The 26225-nt window shown below is 40.9% G+C and overlaps 1 protein-coding gene across 9 annotated transcripts in view; it reads left to right on the forward strand.

Annotated features, from left to right (window-relative positions):
* The window catches only part of SPAG6 (sperm associated antigen 6), a 71629-nt gene that overhangs the window by 28487 nt on the left and 16917 nt on the right, over positions 1 to 26225 (forward strand). For all 9 annotated transcript variants that reach the window (XM_061587037.1, XM_061587039.1, XM_061587035.1 and 6 more), the window contains 4 exons: positions 5064 to 5269; positions 6425 to 6598; positions 11831 to 11983; positions 20056 to 20247. In XM_061587037.1, the coding sequence (XP_061443021.1) occupies positions 5064 to 5269; positions 6425 to 6598; positions 11831 to 11983; positions 20056 to 20247 (725 nt within the window). The remainder of the gene's footprint in view (positions 1 to 5063; positions 5270 to 6424; positions 6599 to 11830; positions 11984 to 20055; positions 20248 to 26225) is intronic.

The following is a 26225-nucleotide window of genomic DNA, read 5'->3' on the forward strand; positions in this document are numbered from 1 at the left end:
ACCAACTCATAGTTCTTCGCTGTAGAATTTATAAACTGTAGCTAAGGATCAGAACTGTAGCGATCAGAAAAGCATGGGGCTAGCTCCCCCTTTATAATTTGAGCACCTCTTTAAATGCTAATTTAGACTGCAATTCTAACCCCATGTACCTGAAAGTAAGCCCCATTGAATTCAGTAGGACTTCTTTCTTGGTAGACATGGCTAGGACTGCACTGATATGTAGTCTCTAGGCCACTGTGACCATGGTGGTTGGTGAACTGAATCCAGCTGCCAGGCCAGATCCTTATCTTCCCTATCCCCTGCAGGCCAAATTTGACAGGTGGGGGTGCCAGGTTAACCTGTCATTTCCCTGACATCGCAGTGGTGTCGGGTGCCCATGCAGACAATTGGTTGATTGTCAGGGCTTGTAAAGAGCATTTTGCATCATTGGCATCATTGGGCACTTGCTGAGGCCCATACCCCTTGCAGGGACCCAGTACAGATTCCTGGAGCTTCCTGGTCCTGCTGCTGCTGCTGTTCCCCTGCCCTTCTCAAGTATGCAGATACAAGAGTGAGGAGATGGAGCAGCAACCTCCACTTGCTTTGTGCTTTCCCACTGGGTGGTTGTGTGGATTGGGCCCAAGGGGAGAGAGCATGTTAGTGGGCACTGGAGATGGAAGCAAGGAGGAGGTGGGCCTACTCAGGGAGGTGGCCTACTGAAGGTATCTTGCCCAAGGGCACCCCAAAGCTGGAGTCCGCACTGTGTAGCACAATATGCTAATAGCTAGCAAGCATTCATAAACATTGGTATTTACGAATCTATTGTGGATCGGACTTGCCAACTCTTGTTAAGTACATTTAGAAACCATAAATGACTAAGTGATTTATTTATTTTTTTAGTGTAGAATTATACATATATCCCTGGCCATATTTTTCAAATCCTCTCCTATATTATCAGAATTAATCTGTTTTCCAAATGACAGGAAGCTTACTTGTCAGAGCTTCTGACTAAACCAGAGGCAAAACAATGAATTGCTTAAAAAGGGTGGGTGGGAAAGAGAGTAAGGTTTATTTAAGGAAAACCAGGCATATAGGAAAATAAAAGAAACGTTGAATAGGATTCTATCATGTACGCTGTCCTAGTTTTGATGGTAAAGGCTAGAAGACAGGGCAAAATACTTGTTACAGAATTCGTAAATTACCAGAGCATGCTTCTAGAGAGGAATGTTTCTTTTCCCTTCATGAAGCAATCCTACATTCAGACACGCAGAGAACCTGTGTCCATGGAAACAGTAATACACAGCATACAAAACTGACCACACAGCCGATCAGGGAATCCTCCCTCTCATAAGGATGACAGTCTTTGACTCCGAATGACATCAGACTTTGCCAGAGTGTAGCCAAAACACAAAACAGTTGTTTGAAGTGCCTCTATTAACAATAGGTGATTGGTATGCAGATGGTTACAGGTAAAAATCAGGAAAGCTAACAGAAATCTGATCAGCACAATTAGTAGTGTTAGAATCCTCATCTTGGAGTTCAAAGGAAGATCTTCATAATGGGTGTTAAGAGATTTCCTATATGCATCTAGACAATTGTATTCCTAATCTCCTGACCTAATGCTTAGCAGGCAAGATGGAAGTTCAATTCAAGATGGCCCCAGTTTTGCTAATGCAATAAAGTCAGTGGAACCTGCAACAAATGTATCCCCACCTACTGAGGAGTGCTCATGTTCAGCCAGTCTAGAATAGCAACCTTGTTCAGGGAAAGCAGGGAGAATTTCAGGAGGAAAAGTTGAAAAATGGATAATTTTTTTTCTTTCCACCACTTCGAAGCCTTCCCTATCATGCTATATAACATTGATGGGATCAGGTTTAGGGTTGACTGCAAACTCCAGACTTGAGCTTTATATAGCAGTGGGTGGATTTTCAGAGAAAGGGAAGGGAAGAACATTATCCCAGCCCTAAACTGCCCCCTCCAAGATTTTTACTATAAACTCTTAGGAGCTTGAACATGCAAGTCCCTTCTTGTTTCCCTTCCTCATCTCCAGGTTACTGTTTTTTCCTCAGCTGACGCATCAATATTTTGTGCATCCTGGAAGCTCATAGATCTTTATCAGGCCATATTGGTTTGGGTTTTTTTAACCTTTTAACTTTTATTTATTTATAAAAATATTTGTATGCTGCTATTTCATTAAAAACATCAAAGTGCTCTACAAAAAAAACCCACCATAGAATAAAAACATTAAAAGTACAATAAAAACAAAGGTCAACTGCTGCCAAAAGAGTATCTTAATTGCCTGCATAAGCAACAGAAACGTTTTCAGCAGGTGCTTAAAAGTTAAAACAGAAGATGCCTGCTGAATCTCTGTTGGCAGAGCATTCCAGAGAACTGGGCCGATGACACTGAAAGCTCAATTTCATGTCGATGTTAAATGATCCAGGGAGTTCTTTGAGTACGTAGAAATTACTGCCTTACTTTTAGGTGAACCCATTTTGCTTCCAAGCTGATAGGCGTTTGACCACCCAAGTTCACTATTAGAGGGAATGCTGCAAGCTGTTTTATATAATATGTATATCTCCATCGTATCTCCTCACACAGGTCTTCTATCTACTCCTGTTATTTAAAATTCACATTCTTTGTAAGGAACCTTTCTGTGTCTTTCCTCTCATCTAGAATTTATTCCCAGAGCCTGATTCTCTTTTAAAAGTTCCTTTTCCTATGCTGTAATTATCTTGTCTTCATCCAAGTTGTGGGTGTTGGAGGAAAAGGGCTAAGTGCTCTTTCTGGAGTGCGATAATTTAAAAATAAGCTATATAAGATTCCTTTTCTGAGAAAGGGAAAATGAGCTTTTACACACACACTCTCAACTTTGTACATTATGGAAGATTCATGACAGTGCCATTCAAATTAGGAAGTAAACAGAAGGAACTTTAAACTATACACTGCTTTTTATTTATTTATTTATTTATTTGATTTGTATCCTACCCTTCCTCCCAGCAGGAGCCTTTTTAAACGTTTAATTCTGAATTAAGGTGCATTCATTATATTTTTTTTATCCACAAGTTGGCTTAATACTTAGGTTTTTGTTTGGATTGTTCAATTTTGTTGTGGTTGTATAGCTTATCGCATTTAGGTTCCCAACCCACTTTTCTCCTTGTTCTGTAAAATGTGGTTTCAAAGAAGTGGGGAAAAATATTTCAGTAGAATGTTTTACTTTATTGATCCATTTTCCTTACCAGCTTCGAGTCCATTGGGATGGAATTTCATTGTTAAGTCTCAGGGCTATAGACTATGATAGGCTATTTGTGATGTTGCATTTTTCACTAAGCTTACTCTATAAAAACAAATAAATATGCATCTTTTGCAGTATCATACAAATTTTGGAAAAGGAGGTAGGAGAAGACTTTCCCAGAAATGCACAGTTAGCACACAGCACATGCACCCGTTACAATTTTATTTATTTTATTTATGTCTTGCCCTTCCTCCTAGAAGGAGCCCATTTTAGCCTGGTGTGCTGTGAATAAAACAGATTTGGGGAGGAGGTCATGTTGAAAAATCTACATATTATATGTTAAGTACGATCCTAAGTACAGTTCAATAGGTTCTGATGCTTCAGCCCATAAAAGCAGCATCTGTGGTCCACTAAATTTAACAATAAATTAAAAATATTCTGTGTGAGCCTAGGTGCAAAGTGCATTAAGGTGCTATCTATATAACCAGTCAGATTTGTATTGATTATAACCAATTGCCATTACAATATAAATTGCAAAAACCAAGACAATCTAAGAGTGAGGTAAAATCTATCAATTTTCAGAACTGCAGATTACCAGAATGTTAAATTATATAGCTCCCCAAATCATTTAGATTTAGCTCTGTCAAATCCTGCTTCTAATGTGGAGGATGGGAACATTTTGGCTGAACACTGCTCCTTAACAGCTATCTATATAATAATAATATATATAAATTATGGCATGAGGAAGCATACCAGTGGAGAATCCAAGTTAGTGGGTATAACACTGTGATTAAAAAAGTTCCACAGAAGGCTTTGATTGATGGACTGTAAATGCAAAATCAAAGTTGAATCCTTGAATTACAACAGCTATTTGTTGCCATGGCAGTGTAAGGCAGGTTAAATGTTAAAGATAAGAGAGTATGTGCATAACAAGGAGAAGACCTAACAAAACCTTATTTAAGAACCTATAATAGCCCATTTGAAATTAATGGGGTTTGTGTTCATTTTTCATCATCTCCAAAAATAGTCCTTGTTGTAATCCATGCATTTGCTATCCCGTAATTTTCTACTTCAGTACTGAAGCTAATGACAAATATGTGGAAGGAGGGTAATGAATTTCTGCTATAACAGTACACTCACTATATCAGTTAATTGTGGGTTCTTGGGTTAAGAAGCAAGCAACTGGCCATGGCAGCTTAATGCAACTGTCTGTAGCAGTGAGATTTAATGTAGGGAAAGACTATTATTGGTAGTTTACTGATGAAGAATGTGCTCTTAAAAAAGAATGCATTTTGATGTCCAATATTAGCAAGCCAGATTTTGTGGTGGAATATACTAGTATATGTAGATTTTTTAAAAAATTGGTGCATATTACACATGTTGTTTTCTGCTTCTTATCTGAATGCGGATTAATGCCATCTAAATTAGCTTTGTGGGAGAAAGGGACACGTTTTGGCATTTTGGCTTTTCTTTATTGTTAGCTGTGCAAAAACTGCTTGCCTATTGATCAGTGCCCCAACAGTCAGGGCTTAAACAGCTGACATCTGCTTACTCTTTTTAAACACTCATGCGCGCGCACACACACGCACACAGGGTAACAAACCATTTCAGCCTAATCCACCTCAAATGCGTATGTAAATGAAGGTCCATCTATTGACCTGTATTCTTTTCAGCCAAAGATTGGTCCACATGGTTTATGAAACTAGGAGGGCTGATTTGAAATGCAGATGTCAAGGCACTGAAGTACACCCTCTGCTCTCCCCCTCCTGCTGTATCTGTCAGGGTGAAAAATGGCTTGCACAAGGGTCAGTCACCCATACTCGCTTAATTACTTTCATTGGACCAACAGAACTGTCACAGGCTGTGGTGGATGCTGGAGCCATTCCCCTCTTAGTACTGTGTATCCAGGAGCCAGAGATTGCTTTGAGAAGGATTGCTGCTTCTGCGCTTAGTGATGTTTCAAAGCATTCTCCCGAGTTAGCACAGACGGTTGTGGATGCGGGGGCAATTGCTCACTTGGCTCAGATGATCCTCAACCCCGATGCCAAACTGAAGGTACTTTTCAAACTATTTTTCCCCTCCCCATGAAATGGAAGTAGGCTTCAGTTTTTATTACATGTTAAGAAAAGCATATTCATCTAAATGTTAAGTTCTAAAAGGGGGGTCTATCCCAAAAGACACATTGCAAACTTGCCTGTTGGTAACAAAGGGGAGATCTGGCTGTTTTTTGTATGACTGCTGTATACATGGTGGAAATAACTGATGGGAAAGAGCCCACTCATCTTTAAATGTTGAGTTTATTCAGTTTACTATCTGTGCAATGTTACATGGACAGATATATGTAATAATTATTTAAAGAGCTAAAGTCCAAGGTATAGTACTCTTTTCTTTGCATCTGAAGCCTTTGTAATGTTGTTTTACTAATGTGTATAAGCTATAGAGTGTTGAAATAATGTAATTGCAGTTTTTGCTGTTCATAAAATGACAATTATGTATTCCTAAAAACATGCTTTTGGAAGTAGGTTCATTTCTTGTAACAGTACTTGCTTACTACTAAGTCAACTAAGGATCTGGCTACAAGCCTGTAGGTTTTCCATAATATATATGTTTTCCTTTAACTTTTTAATTTCATAGGTTTTGCTCACAGGAAGTCATGACACAATAAACTGGAGAGTATCTAAAGTACCACCACCCCATTTGTCTTTTTGATAATTTGACATTTTATGTCAATTAACAGCAAATAGCATTTTCCACAGGCATGTTTAATTAAAATATATATATTTTAAAATGTTATTTGGAATATTAAAATTTAAATGACAACAGCTGATGACGATTTGTGGGGTCTGTACTTTTGTAAGTAAAAAGAAAGAAGCAATTATTTCATGTGTAATGCTTTTAAGTGAGAGCAATAAACTGCATGCCTTCTGTTTTGAATTTCTTTAACTCTGATTCCATATTGTATTTACTCCAAAGTAGCTCCATTGAATTTAATGAGTCTTTAAGTAAATGTGTTTTACTTCATTAAGAAGTGTGTTTTTCATTCTTTTTTCTTTTAGACTAGGAAAACTGAGTTTTGTAACGGTTGTGGGTGGTTTGGTTTCTTCTCAGTCTGAGAGAAAATTTTCTTTCATTTCTTGATTGCTGTGTGCGTATGTCTGTAAAGTGTTTGTCCAATAAGCAATTTATAAAACAATCATTTCTATTTACCAGCGTCAGGTGCTCTCAGCTCTCAGCCAGATAGCAAAGCATTCTGTGGATCTGGCAGAAATGGTGGTTGAAGCAGAAATTTTCCCTGTTGTACTCACATGCCTGAAGGACTCAGATGAATATGTCAAGAAAAATGCTGCAACTCTAATTAGAGAGATAGCAAGGCATACGCCTGAGGTAAAACCTTGAGAATGCAAATACAAGGTCATGTTATTAGTGTGTATACTTTAAATAAATGTTAAAAATCCCCAGTATTATTCTGTAATTAGGCAAAGCGAAAAGCTCTGTGTGATTTCCATTGGTGCAAAAAAGAAAAAAAAAGGAAATGTTTGTTGCTGTTATTGGATGTGTTTGGAATACAAATAGGGAAATGGGCAAAATCAGCTTTCCTTGTTCGTGGATTTCATTATGGAGAATATTTTTAACAGTTAGGACATGCAGAATATGTATAGGGTGGGCAATTATGAAGTGCAAAAATTCTTACCCTACCATTCCATATGCAGTTAAGCATTCTTAAACCCCCTTAAGTCAATGGATTTATGCGTTGGATTGTGGCCTCTCAGTTTTTGCTGCATGGACCCTTCAGAATGTCAAATCACTGTGAAATCATTTTAAATATGTGTTGCCCTAGCAGGATAATAATACTTATCTTGACTTTTAAAATGCTTATTGTGAATTGATGTGAAAATCTCTGAATTCTAAATGATGTTTTTGAGTGAATCTGAGGAAGCTCAGTGCATAACTATAGAGTAAAACAAAAAAAGAGGAACTGATAACTTGAGTCAGATTGACCTACCTCCATTGAACTAAATCAAGTTAATTACACACCACATAATTGCCTCCCACAGACTTCCTCTTAAATAAATGTGCAGCTCTACATGTTAGATTTGGGATACTACCCCTTACATTTCTTATGCAAACACTGTGGGACCTCAATACCTCACTCCCAAGTACCCCAAAACTCAGTGTTCAGATATAATCAACTAGGCTGAGAAGGTTATACTATGTTAAAGAAATGAAAGGGAGGGGGAAATGCTCCTCCCCTTGTGGTTTGTGAGCATTTAGAACACACTAGGGTCTCATTACTGAGAGCTTTTTATTAATTTAAGCCACAAAACCCCATGATGAAATCCAATATTCTCATTATTTCAGGTGATCTGGGGCTTTAGGGAAAACCCCCCAGATGTCACAGGGATAATGTGAGAGGTGCTATTTTAACAGCTCTGATGCTGTTGGGGGTGGGAGGGGAGGAGGAAGGATTTGGGGAATCCTTGCTGTAGTCAAAACTTCCTTTGTGCCACCGAGCACCATCTCCACAGGAGTCCTCGCTCTGCTTCTCAAAGCTTATGCATTTGAAGGAGAGGAGGGGGAGGGGCTGGCTGAATGGCAGGCTGAAGCAGCCTCTGTAGACGAATCTGGTATTGCGCTGCAGTCTGAGGATTTTCTTTCTCACCAGGCCTCTGCTTGGATGTAGGATTTGATCTTGAGTCAATCCTGTTGATACTTGTTCTTCAAAGGATAGCATGCATATACACAGTTAGTTTTCCAAAGTGATTTAGCGAACCAAATTGGCAGCAAATGATGAAGCTGAAATGGAAACAACACACGGCATTAGTTTCACTGCTTTACGTTCATTTAGCAGGCTAGCTGGTCTTGTTAAAATTAGAGCAGCGCACAGCCTACGTGACTAAATTCTTGTTGTAGAGGCAAACCTGCTCGCTGGACTATTCAGAATCTGAAGCCAGATTTATTCATCTGGTTTTCATGAATAAATAGGAAAGAGTCCACAAAATAGGAAATTAGCTTTATTTATTTATTTGAAGGATTTATAACCCTGTCCCTCCATAAAATTCTGAGAGTGGTTAGCAAATTTAAAAATTCAGTCAAACATATTTAAAATGTACACGTTTTAAAATAATATAAAATATATGAAAAACAGTAAAATCACTAGGAGTGACATGAAATCCATAAACCCAGCTGATATAAAATAGACCAGATTGAATCAAAATAAAATTTTAAAAAAGATATGCACCTGGTGCCAAAATAACATCAGGGTAGGAGCTAGGCCTGGCATCAGCACTCAGCATGATGGGGGCAAGTGCCAGGCACATGGTTGCTAACATCAGCCTTCTTTGTGAGATGATGATGATGATGATGATGATGATGGCCTGTCACTCTGAAAAGTAGCACTGGATGAGGAGTCTGTAGCCACCATCTTAATTTCCCCAGCATCCCTCTGGGTTCCAAGTTAGGACCCAGAGACCTTCTGGGGAAATTTAAGGTGGTTGTGGCTACAGGTGCCTCACCTGATGCTTCTCTGTTGTCCACCCCTTTTGCTGCTTGCTGCACTACCACTGCCCTCTGGTAAACTTGCGGGTGCTGCACCGTGGCAGAGCTGTGTGGATCATTAGCAAAGCACTGCCCAGCGCCCCTACAAACCCAGCACCATCTCGCAGGCAAACCTTCCTAGGGAGAATATTCCACAATTGAGGTACCACAAATGAAAAAGCCCTTTCTCCAGTAGCCATTCACTGTACCTCAGATGGGCAGGGTAACCCAGAGAAGGGTCTTTGATGAGACAGACATTTGATGTACTGTATGTGGAGACAGGCATTTTTTAAAATGCCTGTTTGAAGGATTTTTCACTGTGGTAAGAGTATAGTATTTAGAAGTACTAGTATAAGTGGACTCTTGGAGAAGCATTTTTTAAAAATATGTTAAGGATGCAGTCATGCACACGGTGATGTATGTATAAGTGTCATGGATTTCAGGGGAATTGTATACATTAAATAAATTTGTGCAGGCTAACTATCAGTATCATTTCTTGGTAAAACATATTCACAAAAACCTACAATGTTCTGCTTTTGAAGACTGTTTTGAAAGAAGGAAACACAATTACAGGTGTTTCATTGTACTACTGATCCAAAAGCTCTGATGGCTTTCCAAACACCTTTCAAGGTGCTGATTTTAACTTATAAGGTCTTCGCCGAAACAGTTTCAGATAGCTCTGTATATAGTTTCCTCTCCTAGTCTTGTTATGATTAAACTGAAATGAGAGTGCACACTGAGAACTTGGCTCAAGCTCCAAGTTAGCCATGAAATTCATATATGTGGCTTTTGCCCTCACTGTCTCTTAGCCTAGCCTACCTAACCAGGTTGTTGTAAATATAAAATTGGAGCTCCTTGGAAAAAGGATAGGATTCAAATGTGATAAATTAAAACTGGTAATTGTTTCTGTCTGTGTGATGAAGGCATATTCCTGATGGCTTCTTTCTGATTCCCTCCCCTTGGATAAATGCGAAAGCCAAAGTATGAATATTTTCTGGACGCTCTCTGTCTGTCTGTCTGTCTGTCTGTCTCTGTCTATCTGTCTTGTCTGTCTGTCTGTCTGTATATAGATACTATATATTGTGTGTATATGTGTATGTATACACACACCCACACCCTATTTAGACTACCTCTGAAGGCCAATATTACTACTGAGTGATTTCTTTTCTCTTGGGACTCTGAGCTTTTCAGATGGGGATGAAAATCTAAAAATAAAAATGCTAATTGGCTTCTGTACTAGGTTTAAATAATCTTCATCCAGTTTTCTTACGATTGCTGTGGTGACTCAGCACACCTTCCCTTATGAAGGCTGTTGGCAGTGTGCAACTTTAAAAAGCAAACAAGGCTCTGAATGCTGAACCAAGAACATATATTCTGTGTTCAGATTGTAAAGTGTTGCATCCATTTGATAAATTTGGCTTAATTTTTTTCTTGATGGGCTTGACTTTTTGCAAAAATAGAGTAATTTGTGGCAGTAAAGAGGAGATGAAGGCACAGAACAGGTCAGTAGGTGAAAGAGAATAGGAACTTGGGGGGGATATCAGTAGGCTCAGAAAACCCCCAGAAGGCAACAGAACCCTTTCCTGCAGTTCTGTTTTAATTCTAATATGGGCACAGACAATATAATTTTCAAACATTTCTTGATGAGAGCTAGAAACTTGTTTTCCTAATATCAAGGCTGAGGTTGTAAAGAAGCTAAATTCTGTGACAGGTTATGCCCTGCACTACTCAGTGCATATGTAGACACCTGGGAATGTGAATGGGTCTGCATTTAGTTATGGATACAGTTCTAAATACTTGGATGTGCATAAATCTCACTGAAATAAGTTTAAGCATGGCTAACTCTTTATTGGTAAGTATGTACCAAGCACTTAATAGATCAGTGGTAGAACATATCCTATGCATGTTAAAGATCCCAGGTTCAACCCCTGATATCTCTAAGTAGGACTGGAAAAGATTCCTGTCTGAAACGCTGGAGAAGCACTGCCAGTCAGTGTAGACCTTGGGTCCCTATGTGTTGTTGTACTACAACTTCCATCAGCCCTGGCCATTGGCCAAGCTGACTGGGGATGACGGGAGTTATAGTCTTAACAACATCTGTGGACCCAAGATTCAGGCCCGGTGCCAGTGGGTGATCAGGTTGGGCACTGGCCAAGGGCCCCTGTAGCTAAGAGAAGCCCCTACTGCTGGAGCTGGGGGACTGTGGTTCCTGCTCTGTAATCCATGCTAGTATTGGGTTGTAGAGTGTGTGCCTCTGACCCAATGCTGGCGTGGGTCATGGAGCAGGAGCCACCCTCCTGGGCAACACTGCCCCGCTGTTGGCACTGGCTGGCTGTGCCACTTCCCACATTGAAGCATCAGCACTCTGCACTTATATGCTTGCCATCATCCAAGATGGACCAATATTCATATGGGTAGTTCTCCTGTGTTATGTGCATAATGTTGGCATATCTTGAGCATAAGAGGAAGCTATATGGCTATGAATTATAGTGGTTTACACCCTGCTCCATAGCACCTTATGTGTTATATATGTAATGAGGGCAGACATCTACATGTACATCCCTTTTATGTGTGTAGTGCTGTCTTCCACTGAAGCAAATGGGAAAATCCTTGTGGACCAAAACCTCTCAACCCGCAAGGATAACTAAATCCAGCAGTACACTTACAAATCAGTATGTCGCAATGCTTGGTAGTTGGCCCCATGTCTTTAGTTGCACTCTGAGCTGTCAGTGGGGCAAAATGCATTCATCCTAGCACATGTAGTAGAACAGGAATGGTGAACCTGTGGCCCTCCAGATGCTGTTGGACGCCAGCTCCCATCAGCCTCACAGCCAATATTCAGGGATAATGGTAGTTCAACAACATTTGGAGGGCCACAGTTTCTTCATGTCTCTAGCGGAAGACTGCACTGTATTATGCTTTGCTAATTTGTATATACCTGTAAACATCTGTTCAGCATCTAATGGGGCTGATTGACCACAGGGGCTTCTTCAGTTCAATCATATCCATATAAATAGTTTGACTGCTTGGCTGTACTATTGGACAGTTACTCGAAATCCTTTCTGATTTATCTGTTTTCAGCTTTCACAACTTATAGTGAATGCAGGGGGAGTTGCTGCTGTCATTGATTGTGTTGGTAGCTGCAAAGGAAATGTTAGACTTCCTGGTATCATGATGCTGGGCTATGTGGCAGCTCATTCGGAGAACCTGGCCATGGCGGTGATCATTTCCAAGGTTAGTTCTTGTTTCCTGGTTGTTATAATTGGAATGAGATTCCGAGAAGACGAGGCAAGTGTATGTGGCTATGCAGGCCAGGAGCCATAACAATGTGTTTATCAGACTGATGAGGAAACCAGAGACAAAGAATGCAAGTATGTTTTAAGAAATATTTTGATCCCCTGGCAGCCATGAAGCCCACTGGGTATATTTGGGCCAGTCAATACTTGTTAGGATTGTTGTAAGGATAAAATGGGAGAGGGAAACTCAGTGCGCTGCCTGGAGTGCCTTGAAGGAAAGGTGGGATATGAATGAGTTGCATCCAGTGATGGTTTTGCCTTAGTGGAAAGCACTTCTGTTCATTCAAGGTGGAGCATCAGATTTTTGCCAATCCCATCCACTTGCTTACCTACAAACCTGCTTCTGAGGGTTGGGAGGCCCTCCAGAACAGTATAGCCTATGGGCACAGAGGATTGCGTTGGATAGGTGGGGTCAGCCAAAATGGGACTATGCAAGCAGAAGTACTTTCTGCTAAGGCAAAGCCACCAAAGGATGCAACCCAATATAAACAAAACAACAAACAAATATAGATCTCATGTACCTCTCTTGTCACTCTAAACCAATGGGAAAAGCAATTGAATATAGGCTTGCTACTTATTCAAACATGTTGGATGTTAATCATGAACGATAAATCAGTGATGAAAATAACTGCCTCGAACAAATATATATATATATTACAGACTTCTGCTGGTGTTCTCCTTTCACAGTTAGATATCAGCCTTGTTGATTTTAATGGATCTTGCTTCCAAAACAATAACTTCGAATCCCACTCATGACGTGCTCAAAAAAGGCTTAATGGTTTTTAAAAGATTTGAATCGTAGAATAATAGAATTGGAAGGGGTCTATAAGGCCATTAAGTCCAACCCCCTACTCAATGCAGGAATCCAACTTAAAGCATACCCAACAGGTGACTGTCCAGCTGCCTCTTGAATGCATCCAGTGCTGGAGAGCTCACGACCTCCCTAGGTCATTGGTCCCATTATCGTACTGCTCTAATATTATTGTGTCCTGCACTCTGGGATGATCTAGAAGATATCCTGACCCTCCTTTCTATGACATCCTTTCAAGTCCTTGAAGAGTGCTATCATATCTCCCCTCAGTTTTCTCTTCTCAAGGCTAAACATGCCCAGTTCTTTCAGTCTCTCCTCATAGGACTTTGTTTCCAGTCCCCTGATCATCCTTGTTGCCCTCCTCTGAACTTGTTCCAGTTTGTCTGCATCCTACTTAAAGTGCGGTGTCCAGAATTTGGACACAGTTCTCAAGATGAAGCCTAACCAGTGCCGAATAGAGGGGAATTAGTACTTCATGAGATTTGGAAACTATGCTTCTGTTAATGCAGCCTAAAACAGCATTTGCCTTTTTTGCAGCCACATTTCCTCATTTTGAGTTTATGATCTACAACAATTCCTAGATCCTGCTCGCATGTAGTATTGCTGAGCCAAGTATCTCCAGTCTTATATCTGGGCATTTGGTTTCTTTCTCCTAGATATAGAATTTTCACAGAGCTTGGAAAAGTTACTTTTTTGAACTATAACTCCCATCAGCCCAATCCAGTGGCCATGCTGGCTGGGGCTGATGGGAGTTGTAGTTCAAAAAAGTAACTTTTCCAAGCTCTGATTTTCCATTTATTCCTGTTAAATTTCATTCTGTTGTTTTCAGCACGGTGCTTCAGCCTGTCATGATCACTTGAATTTTGTTTCTGTCTTACGGGGCATTAGCTATCCCACCCAATGTTGTGTCATCTGCAAATTTGCTAAGTAGTCTCTGCACCTCCTCATCCAAGTCATTAATAAAAATGCTGAAGAGCACTGGGCTCAGGACACCCCTGCAGTACCTTGCTTGTTACTTCCCTCCAATTTAAGAAGGAACTCTTGATAAGCACTCTTTGAGTCTGATTCTGTATCCAACTGGATCGAATTGATAGTTGTTCCATCCAGCCCACATTTAGCTAGCTAGCTAATCAGAATATCAGGAGGCACTTTGTCAAAAGCTTTGCTGAAGTCGAGATATGGTATATCCACAGTATTTCCACAGTATACAAGGGAGGTTATCCAATCAAAAGACAGATTTGTTCTTGATAAATCCACATTGGCTTCTAGTAATCACTGCATTGTTTTCAAGGTGCTTACTGACTGACCACTTTATAATCTGCTCCAGAATTTTTCCAGGGCTTGATATCAGACTGACTAGTCTATAGTTCCTAGGTTCCTCCTTTTCGCCTTTTTTGAAGATAGTGACAACATTAGCCTTCCTCCAATCATCTGGCACTTCACTCCATGATTTTGCAAAGATAATAGACAGTGGTTCTGAGAGTTCTTCAGCCAGTTCCTTCATTACTCTAGGATGTAGCCCTGGATATTTTAACTTGTTCAAAGTGTTTAGGTATTCCTTGACCATTTATCTGTCAATCACATGCTGCCTGTTCAACTTGTACTTCACATTTGCTAGGATGATCATAGATCCTCTTTTGGGAGAAGACTGAGCCAAAGTAGAAGTTGATCACTTCTGCCTTTTCTTTGTCATCTGTTACCATTTTGGCATCCTCAACTGGGTAACTGAACCGCCATTTCTTTTTTGTCTTTTACTGTGGGTGTACCTGAAGAAAGCTTTTTTGTTGCTTTTAGCATTCCTTGCTAACCTCAGCTCATTCTCAGCTTTAGCCTTTCTGACGCCATCCCTGCAATTCTGTGCTACCTGTCTGTACCCTTCTTTTGTGGCCTGGCCTTCCTTCCACTTCCTATATGTGTCCTTTTTTGTTTTCAGGTCATCTCTAAGCTTTTTGTGAAGCCACATTAGCTTCTTCTGCCATCTTTGTCCTTTTTTCCTTGTTGGAAGTGTTTGCAATTGTGCTTTTAGAATTTCTTTTTTTATAAACTCCGACTCACCTTGGACTCCTTTTCTCATTAGGGTTCCTTAACATGGGACCTCACTTATCATTGTTCTGATTTAAAATCAGCTTTCCTGAAGTCCAGGGTATGCGTATGGTTACATTCAAGCTTTTGCTTCCTTTAAACTCAAGAACTTATGTAAAACGTCAAGTATAATATGATCAGAGCTTGGAAGATTACTTTTAAAAAGTAATAAATTACAGTTACATGGCCCCCAAAAGTAGTAATTACTGTTACAATTACAATCGCTCTGAAAGTAACTGATTACTTTACTTTTACTCAGAAGTAATTGCTACAATTGCATATTAGTTACTTTAAAAAAAATTGCCTACAAAGTGCTGGCCTTGGCTACTGCACATCTAAGTAGCCTAAAACAACATTAAAAATGAGCACACACACACACAGAGGGTAGTAGAATTTTTTTTATCCGTAAGATTAACAGAATGGCATAACAGAATCTCACATCCCCTCACCCCACCCCCAGCAATGATGATACCCCAACACACATATTTTTGTGTGTGTGTGTATATATATATAGCCTCCAGCTCTTTTCTCCTTCCACTCCTGTCAATTTTTAAACAATTGTTTTCTCCACACCATCTCACTCTCCACCTCCTCCCTCATTGCCTCCTAAGCACCCACAGAGCATGAAGGAAGAACAACGTTGCACAGAAGCCCAATCTGAAGCACATGGTTTTTATTCACAAATCGGAGGAGCAGAAGACTTCCCCTGCTCCCCCCCAAGTAATGCACAAAAGTAATGCTGGAAACATTACAATTACTCCTCAAAAGTAATAAAGTTACTACTCGTTCTATTACCAGCAAAATGTAATGAAGTTACCCACTCGTTACTCAAAAAAGTAATAAATTACAAGTAATTCGTTACTTGTAACTAGTTACTTCCAAGCTCTGAATATGATTATGCAGCCACAAGAGTGGCCGTATACTATAGCCAGCATGGATATTTTTGTATTCCGCAATGTTAAATTGAAAATACCCCCCATGCCATTCTGATGCTTCCCATAAGCTCATTGTAAAACAAAACCTTACAAAACTTATAGTCCTGAACTCAGAAACGCTTGCTTAAGAATCCTCTAAATTTTCATAGCGATACACACAACAGTAAGAGAATTGAGAATTGAAAGTATAAAAAGAGAGGGGGGGAAACAGACCCCTGCTGGACTTTTTTCTGTCAGTGTTCTCATAATCTGTTGAAATTCATTAAAAATCAGCCATGTTCACAGAGTACCTGTAATCCTATTACTGACCTTGCCCCATACTCTGACCTTCATCTTCTGCAGTTTAAATTTTTTTAAAAAAAGCCTAGCTGATATTTAATTTAAGAAATTTAGGATTGAAGTCAATGATAAGCACAGACATGCTCAGTAAGAACCAGCTATCAGTGTTCTAAAAGCCAGACTCACAGCTGCTGGGCTTGCCTAATCAGGGGGTCACACCCATGCCAGACTTTTATTTCACTTTATACAGTCATGGCTTCCCCCAGAGAATTCTGGGAAGTGTAGTTTGTGAAGGGTGCTGAGAGGAGACTCCTGTTCCCCTGAGAGAGCTCCAGTGGCCAGAGTGGTTGCTCTGATTGAAACTCTGTGAGGGGAACACAACTCTCAGCACCCTTCACTAACTACACTCCCCAGGATTCTTTGGGAAATTAAGATCAGTTGCGGATGTGGCAAGTGACAGTTTTGGTTTAAATTTGGGTGGGAGACTACATGTGCCAGGTATAGAATAAAAAGTTGGAGGAAACGCTGAACAACAATAATACTGTTCACAATGTTTTCCTTTTGGAAAGGAAAGAGGCTTCCCCTCTGCCCAGTGTCCACCCACCCAATCTCCTCCCCCCTCCTTCCCTTCTTGACCCTCCCCTAGGTCAGTTTCACCTATCCTAAGCATGATTGCACAGGAGTAAATCCCACTGAACTCAAAAAGCATGCAAATGATCAAACCTCCCCTTCCCTCCTCCTCTCCCCTATCCCCTGCCACTTGCCACTTGCCCCTTCCCTCTCCCTTCCCCCTTCCATCCCCCACCCCATCCACTTCCAATCCCCCCTCCTCCCCCCTCTCCCCTCCCCCACCCCATCCACTTCCAATCCCCCCTCCTCCCCCCTCCCCCTCCCCCCATAGTCTGTTTTACCTGTCTTAAGCATGATTGCACAGGATTAAACCCTTTGAACTCAATAAGTATGCAAATTATCAAACCTGCTCTCCCCTTCTCCTCCCTCCCATCATTCCCTTTTGACCCTTCCCTTTCCTTCTCTCCTCCCCCTCTCCTTCCAATCCCCTCCTTCCCCTCCTCCTGTTCTTCTCTCCCCTCCATTCCTCCTTCCCTCCCCTCCAATCCTCCATGGTCAGTTTTACCTATTCTAACCATGATTGCATGAGAGTAAATCCCATTGAACATCAATAAGCATGCAAATGATCAGACCTGCCTTTCTCCTCCTTCTCCTCTCCTCTCCCTTCCTCTTCCCTTCTTCCTCCCCTCCCTTCTTCCTTCTTCCTCCCCCCCTGCCCACTCCAACCCTCCCTCCCTCCCTTTTCTCCCCCTCCCCCCCATGGTCAGTTTTACCTATCCTAAGCATGATTGCACGGGAGTAAATCCCACTGAACTCAATAAACATGCAAATGATCAATCCTGCCCTCCCCCTCCCCTCCCCCTCCTGTCTGCTCCCATCCCCCTCCTCCCTTACCCCTGTGATTCCTCCTCCTTCCCTACCCATCCCCTGTGGTCAGTTTATATTGCAGGGGAGTAAATCCCACTGAACTCAATAAGCATGCAAATGATCAATCCATTCTCAGCAAAGTTGAACTGGATCCCATTTCTTACCTCCCGGATTAAAAAGCAGAGAAATTCACTAACAGACAAAAAACCTTATGGTTTAAGAATGTACCTATAGCTCACAGATATTTCTGTCCAACTTTAAAAATCAGGGAAATTGGGCAGCTATAGTGAATGCACCAGAGGAGCAGGACACCTGACCTACTCTCTGAGATATTGGACTGCCCTACAAATTTGTCAAAATGCAAACACAATTTGAGTTGGTCTTTCTCAGTCCAATCCACTTCAACACAGCGCATCGTTTCTGTTATTTGGGTTGATGGCAGGTGTTGCCATCGCTCACTATATACTCAGAGGCACATGTTACCAAATTCTTCCAAGCTACACAGGAAGTGGATTGGACTGTGAAAGACCAACCAAATTGTGATTTTTATAAATTTGTAGGGCAGTACAGTATCTCAGAGAGGAGGTCAGGTCTCCTGCTCCCCTGGTGCATTCACTATAGCTGCCCAGTTTCCCTGCGTTTTAACGTTTGACAGAAATATCTGTTGGCTATAAGTATGTTCTTAAACTGCAAGGTTTTTAGCCTATTAGTGAATTACTTTATGTATAAAATATTTAGAAAAAAATTGTTTAATATAATCCCATAATTTCTGTATTCCCAATTCAGAAATAATATTTTCAGGATGATTCAGCCAGAGTTAAACATTTCTAAATCTTGTTGATTTCAAAGGCAGAGTTATGCACATGTTTAATTCTCTCTCTCTCTCCCAGTCTGTCTCTCTGAAACCAGTGTTTATACGTGGCTGGATTGTGCCTCTGTTTATTAAGTAACCTCCATTCTGTTTTTAGAATACCACAAAGATAATGGCGCTCAGAGTTGTTTGGGGGCATATGAGGACTCTAAAGGAAACTGAATGTTAAAAATGTGATTGAAATAAGATATTTATATATACGTAAGGGTAGGATGTTTGTATTTCCAAAGCAAAAATGTCACTTGACTGTATTAAACTGTCCTCCATAACCAGAGTTATGGTCTTACACATTGTGCCTGAAATGCAATGGAATAGCAGAGCCTTGGATTTGTTTTGTTTTTTAAAAGGTTATGGATTAGTTTGCTAGCACAGTTTTGCATTTTCATGAGATGCTAATCAAGTTGTGTTTTTCCAAATAGCAGAAAGGAAACTGGCAAATGGCTTATTAGAATAAATATTTGATGTCTTGTTTTAATTTTCTTTAAAAGAAGAATTTATAAAACAGATCTGTACCTGTTTTGCTCCCACTGTGGTATATTAAAAGGGGGTAGTGGAATTATATGCTGTAAAAGAACAAAACACAACATTTACATTCTGGTGCGGTATGAAAGGACCTGCAGTTTTGAAATCCTTGTGAATGTGCAGGCTGTAGGAACTGAATAATCTCTTCTTAAACACAACATATAGTTTGGTTTTCTTGCATTGCTGTATTTGAAACTGCTAAACAAGCTTTTGTGTCTGAGATGGGTTCTGCTAGATAACCTGACAGTGTGGAAGGAAGTCTAATATTTCAAAGCCTTGTGAGCAATATAGGTATTGATGCTATTGTGTGTCTCTCTGTCTTTTTAAACATGTATCAAATGGTTCTTGGTGGATAGTAGGATTTATTGATTTTTTTTTAGCAAAGTATTCTAATTATAAAATTGTCAGGACTAAAAGGCAATCTGACTGATGAAAGTTCCAGTATACATCTGTAGGGTCGGCACCCACATGAATAATAACTTGTTAGTCATGCAGCAAACAAAGAAGAAGAACAAGTAAAAAGGACCTAAATAACTAAATGATTCTTGCTTGGAGTGGTGGAAGAAACAATCCCCCCAAGCATCGCTGCTGCACCCCTTCCATTTCTGTGAGGCTTGCATGGCAGCTCCATGCAAGTCTTATTGAGATAAATGGAAGCAGCACAGAGGCAGTGCTTGGTTGCTTTCCAGAAACCTGGGAAGGAAACCTGAAACCCTGGAATTTAAGTGCCTGATAAAAGCAGCAGCTTTGCTTTCTGTTTGCAGCCTGAACTGTGGCACCTGCTCTCTGAATCTTTTGGAAAAGCAATAAACGTGTCAACTCTTAACAGCCCTTATCTCGGAGAAATTGGAAGATTTAATATTCTTCTGATGCTTAAATGTATAGTATTCAGGAATAATCCTTGCAGACTTTACAAGTGACAGTCATCATAGGTGCTTTGAGTTAAGAATGTATAAATACAGAGAAAGAGGGAAGCTTTTTATTCTCTCCTCTCCTTTTCCAGCAATCTCTACAAGGTTCACCAAACTTGGCCTGGATTCATAGTGTTTTGTTCTTTGTGATTAATACCGCAGGGTGTTCCACAGCTGGCGGTGTGCTTGTCAGAGGAGCCAGAAGATCATATTAAGGCAGCAGCTGCTTGGTCTTTGGGACAGATTGGGAGACATACTCCAGAACATGCCCGTGCTGTTGCAGTAGCAAATGTGTTACCTGTTTTGCTTTCCCTGTACATGGCAACTGAAAGTTCAGAAGATCTTCAAGTCAAAGTAAGTTGATTTGCTTTAAAAACAAACAAATAAACCTTGATGAAGCACAAGTTCTAATCCAGGCCCATGAATGTGCAGCTCCAATCCCAGTCCTCACCTCTGCCTTTCCACCCCTCCCTTCTCCTCCTCCTCCCTTCCCCATCCCCTGTGGTCAGTTTCACCTATCCTAAGCATGATTGCAGGGGAGTAAATCCCACTGAACTCAATAAGCATGCAAATGATCAATCCATTCTCAGCAAACTTGGACAAGATCCCATTTCTTACCTTATGGATTAAAAGCAGAGAAATGCACTAATAGACAAAAAACCTTGCGGTTTAAGAACTTACCTATAGCCCACAGATATTTCTATCCAACTTTAAAAATCAGGGAAATTGGGCAGCTATAGTAAATGCACCAGGGGAACAGGAGACCTGACCTCCTATCTGAGATATTGTACTGCTCTACAAATTTGTAAAATGCAAACACAATTTGGGTTGGTCTTTCACAGTCCAATCCACTTCCTGTGTAGCTTGGAAGAATTTGGTAACGTGCCTCTGAGCATATGGGGAGTGGTGGCAACACCTGCAATCAGCCCAAATAATAGAAAGAAGACATGTGCTGTGCTGATCTTGTTTTAGCAGGGAGGAAGCAACATTATTAAGACAGTTGATATAGTTCAGATAGTAACTTTAAATATGTCTGATTTACTTCACAATTTTAGTGAAGTTTCCTATATAAAATCATTTTTGTTTCTATTTCTGTGAATATGTGAAGTATAGTAACACTTTATAATATTTACACTAAAAAAACTCCAAAAAATAATTGTGGAATAATGGCACTGACTATTCTGCAGAATAGTTTCCAATGGACATGAGGAGTGTCTCAGTTTGCACAAGATAAAACAGTGGGAGGTGAAATATATTCTAGCAAAATTCTAGGTGTGCTCTGTGTTTCTAATTGACCGTGCCCACCTTGCCTTAAATGAAGTGGTTTAAACATAGCAGGCTGAAAACATACATCCCCCTTTTTCTAACAGCTAGAGTCATTGTGAAGTAGTAACATATTGTAATCAGTCTGATTTTACATCAAACTGCAGTTTCAGATTCAACTGTTAATGCACCCAAAATAGAAATAGAACATAACCTCCAGTTTGAAACACAAAAGGCTGTCTTCACAATCATATGACATTGACCAATAAAAAGGCTCTGAAATTAATAAAAATAAATTTGACACAGATTTCTAGGATGAATAATGAGGGAAATAAAATTTTCTAGATTAGATTCTCTGTAGAAACATTAGTAACACAGGAAAGAAGCAAAGAAGAACACCAACAAACATACAAAAATATATTTCTCCATCTTTAGAGATGGCAGGTGTTGCCACCACTCACCATATGCTCAGAGGCACGTTACCACATTCTTCCAAGCTACACAGGAAGGGGATGGGACTGTGAAAGACCAACCCAAATTGTGTTTGCATTTTGACAAATTCGTAGGGCAGTCCAATATCTCAGAGAGGAGGTCAGGTGTCCTGCTCCCCTGGTGCATTCACTATAGCTGCCCAATTTCCCTGCTTTTTAAAGTTTGATAGAAATATCTGTGGGATATAGGTATGTTCTTAAACCGCAAGGTGTTTTGCCTATTAGTGAATATTTTATTATTTGTAAACAACTTTGACAGTCTGACTTGGGTTAAAAGGTGGATTTGAAGTGTAAACATTTTTTAAAGCAGTTTTTAAAAGTTTAAATGCTGCTGCCCATCCTGAGCTTTGAGAGAGCATGGGCTAGAAAAGCACACAAATAATATTAGATTACGGATTAGCAACCAGCTTGACACTGGTGTTAAGATTGTTGGGGAGTGGTGGCAACTTGCTGCCCCTGTCTGGGAATATATAGTGAGCCCAAGGGCTGCTGCTAAATTCCATATGTTCGTTGCATATAGTTTATACTATTTGCATATAATTTGCATATCACTATTTGCTATATTTACTATACTATTTGCATATCATATTCACAAATATAACAGATACCAAACTAGAGTTGGTGGATGTCTCATGCTGTTTATGTACAGTATTCTTATTTTGAGTCTGTGTGATTGTGTGTAGAAAAGAAAAGTTACTTTTTTTGAACTACAACTCCCATCAGCCCAATCCAGTGGCCATGCTGGCTGGGGCTGTTGGGAGTTGTAGTTCAAAAAAGTAACTTTTCCAAGCTCTGGATAGCAGTCTGCTTTAGTTATATCAAGTCAGTCTGTTTGTTCATCTAGTCAAATATTGTCTACTGTGACTGGCAGCTTCTCTCCAGGGTCTCAAGCAAGCATCAGCTGCTACCGTACCCTTTTAACTAGGGGTGCTGCAGACTGAACCTAGGGCCTTCTACATACAAATCACGTGCTCTTCTACTGAGCTACAGTCTGACCCACTAAAAACTACTAGGGTATGGTGTTAATGCAGCACTGTAAGAGCCATTTCCCTATGCAACTCTGGTAAGATCTAGATTCTAGTTAAAATACAGATGCACCACATAACAGTTTCTTTTCACGTGAATATCTTCTCAACCTCCAAGGGTGATGTTTGCATGGAAAGGAATTGCATTGCTTGGCCATCTAGACATTGGTGTGCTCTATGCATGCCTTAGAAAGAGGTGGTAAGAATCCTGAGGGTAGTAGAGTAGATTACCACTTCAGACTATACAAAAACAAAACTCCTTGCAGATGAAAAACTTGTAGCAGGAAGAAAAGTTCAGTTGTGCTTGCTTTCTGCTTGCAGGTGGTTTGTTTTGGTTTTCAACTTAGGAGAACATTCAGAAATGTAATTCTCCCACCTGTAATATGAAATGGTGCAGTCCATTCTGCTACATCAAGATTGTACCACCTCCTTCTGCTTTATGCTTAGGCCAGGGCATTGCCAGAGCAGCATGGGATGAAGTTATATGGAAGTGGCTCCCCCCAGTGTTGCAGTAACATATAAATTGGGCCTCACTTCCAAGAAAATATAGTTAAGACTGGGGGTGTTCACATTTACTGTTTCTGCTGCACAGGATATGACATAATATTGTCTGAGTCATGGAACGTTTTGAGGCCTCTCTAGATCTCTGGTTCCTTTTGAGGATAGCAGCTGGAGTGTAAAAGTGTAGATTGACTTGTTTAGAAGTGTACAAGCTAGGGACTGACGCATGGAAAGTAACAAAGGGCATAAGTTGTACTCCCACATAAGAAGCGTTCAGAGCCACACAAGCAGAGTCCATAAGTCTATTCTTCTCTCTTCCTTTCTTCAGCTCCGTTTGCTTTTGTAGGTTTGAGCACACACAGACCTTCCCAGATGGTCATACATCTAAGGAGCTACAGATCATGCCTCTCTGAAACCACGAGTCATACTCCAACCAAAGCATAAGAGAACCACACGAGGGTGAAATCTTGTATTAGAACAAGGGTTTCTGGGATTTTCTTGGCCTATTACAGAGCTAGAGGTGTGTTGGGGGATGCTCCTGTGCAGAGGGGCATCTAGCTGATTACTCTGGCATAGATTGAGCCGCTTCATTGGACAGCTGCCTGTTGGTTGTGGCAGCTGATTATATTTTTATCTGTTTCAGCTATTTATATACTGCTTAATCACCAAAGTTTCTAAGCAGTGTAGCAGTCAATAAAATCAATTAAAATTAATCATAAAACACAGGAAACTTCCTTTGAAAGCCTGCTGGAATAGAAAGGTATTTGTCACAGATTTGATCTCACTTCTCAGGGAGTTCCACAGAATTGGACCCACAATACTGAATGCATGTCTTTTAGTAGATATAAGCCATGTTTCTGAGCCATGGGGGACCACTAACAGAGACTCTTGAAAATCTCAGTGATAGGGCAGGGATATAAGGAATCAGGCTATCCTTAAGGTATCCTGGACTCAAGTTGTTAAGGGCCTTATAAATTAATACAAAAGCCTTGAACTTGGCCTGGTGACATATGGGCAGCCAGTGCAAGCTTTTAAGACCAAGAGTTAAGCGCTAGAAATAGTCTGTCCCCACCATCAGTTTAACAGCAGCACTTTGCACCAGCTGGAGCTTCTGGACCAGGCCCAAGGGTATGGAGCGCATTGCAATAATCAAATCTTCAGGTTCCCTATGCATGAATCATCATGGCCAGACTATGCAGTACACACCACTGCAGGCAGGGGCAGTGGAAGAGAATGAGAGGCTGGTCCTCAGGGTGCTGGTGTGGGAATGCCATCAGTCCATGCAGCCTGATACAGTCTATACAGATCAGGGCCTTCCACTTTTCTCAGGAGCCTCTTGTTGACCAAGTATCACAGCATTTGCAACATAGTGCAGAGAGGACTACACTGGCCTTGTTGTGTTTACATGCTTAGGTTATCTGAGCATTTCCCCCTTCCTAATCCAGAACTCAGCGCTGCTGAAATATTTTGATGGAAGCCAGTTTACAAGCTGAGGCTCTGCTCCTCTGCACAGACTGGATGCTAGTCTGGTAATGCAAGGAAAGTAATGTGGCCTTGCAAGCCTCCTTCCTGTGCTAGGTTAGTGTCAGCCATTGGCGCTGCTTCCATTGTTTCACAGCTAAAAAACAGAAACATGTTTATAATGCCACAATTCCCATACTAAGGACCCGAGTCCTTTTTCCCTCCCCTCGCCCCGATTATCACTGGAAAGAGTCTTCTCCACCTTTTGCATGCTATGTTGCTTTACTTTGTTGTAGCCTGTCTTATAAACAAGCCAAGGGTGTGTTTGCTTAAAAGAAAAATGTAAGTATACTACAATAGGTCAGCAATTCAAAAAACGTGTCAGCAGCTGCAGGATGTGAATTGGCAGGCCATGCCCTACATGGTGCCTTTCAGTACATCAGGTCCATGGCAAACTGGGAGATGACATTAACCCTTTCCCCCTTCTATTCCAATCCTGATGAAAATCTCTCCCCCCTGAAACTACTAATCACCCTGGAATGGTCTTATACCTAGTCAGACAACTTGTCTCTATAGCCCAATATTGTCTACCCTGACTGGCAGCAGCTCTCCTGGACCCAAAGAGAACTTTCCTGTTGTCTTCTGCACAATCCTTTTCCATTGAAGATGCTAGTGACTGAATCTTGAACCTTTCGCATATTGTCTAGTTTGGCCCTTAGTGTCGTGTATGCTCAGAGTGACAGTTTAATGGTCACTCACTGCTGGTTAGGGTGGCCAGCTTTAGATTCCAGAAATGCTGTTTCTATGGGGGATGGGAAATTGGGGGTGGGAATCTGGCAGGAAAGGCTTGGAGCCAGGGCAAAACCTGGAGCATGGAATAGGTATATAAGAAGACACCAGGGTGGAGGAAGTTCAGAGAGAGGAATTGGGCAGGTGGACCTATCCTAATAGCATTGGTACAAGCCTGCCCTAACAAATGAATGGAGCAAGGTTGTGGGAGGGTCTTTTTTAAGGGGTTTATGGGAGCAGAGTGATGTGACTCTGCTCCACTTACTGTTTCATACACTGCTGCTTGAACTGTTGTGGTGCAAACATACACGAACATATGAAACTGCCTTACCCTGAGTGAGACCATTAGCTTATTTACTGCTGGACTATCTACTCTGACTGGCAGTGGCTACATAGGGATTGAACCCTGGACCTTATATTTGTGTGTGCTTGCGTCCATGCGTTATATTACCAGTGACCTCCCCAGGCATCTAAAGTTGTGGGTTAGGTTGGCTGCCTGTTGCCCTGATGTTCATGGGACACAATCTCTTCATCCAAATACAGCATTCTGGTTTAACTGAGTGGTGAGTTAACCATACAAAGGGCTTAAAAACCCAGCTGTGGGTAGCTCAGTGGGGTCTGTCTTTAAACTCCTTGAATGGGAAGCTGGATACAAGCTGTTAGTCGTAGCATTTTAATCCACTTGCAACATTAGTACAGGGGGATAGAATATCATGTCATTATCTAATTACATTTGAGGTTAGTAGAGCTCAGGTGGTCACAAGGGAGAGACAGGTATCCCTGCAGAAGCTCCATTTTGGAC

Source organism: Rhineura floridana, chromosome 10, assembly GCF_030035675.1.
Source record: "Rhineura floridana isolate rRhiFlo1 chromosome 10, rRhiFlo1.hap2, whole genome shotgun sequence".
NCBI classification, from domain to species: Eukaryota; Metazoa; Chordata; class Lepidosauria; order Squamata; family Rhineuridae; genus Rhineura; species Rhineura floridana.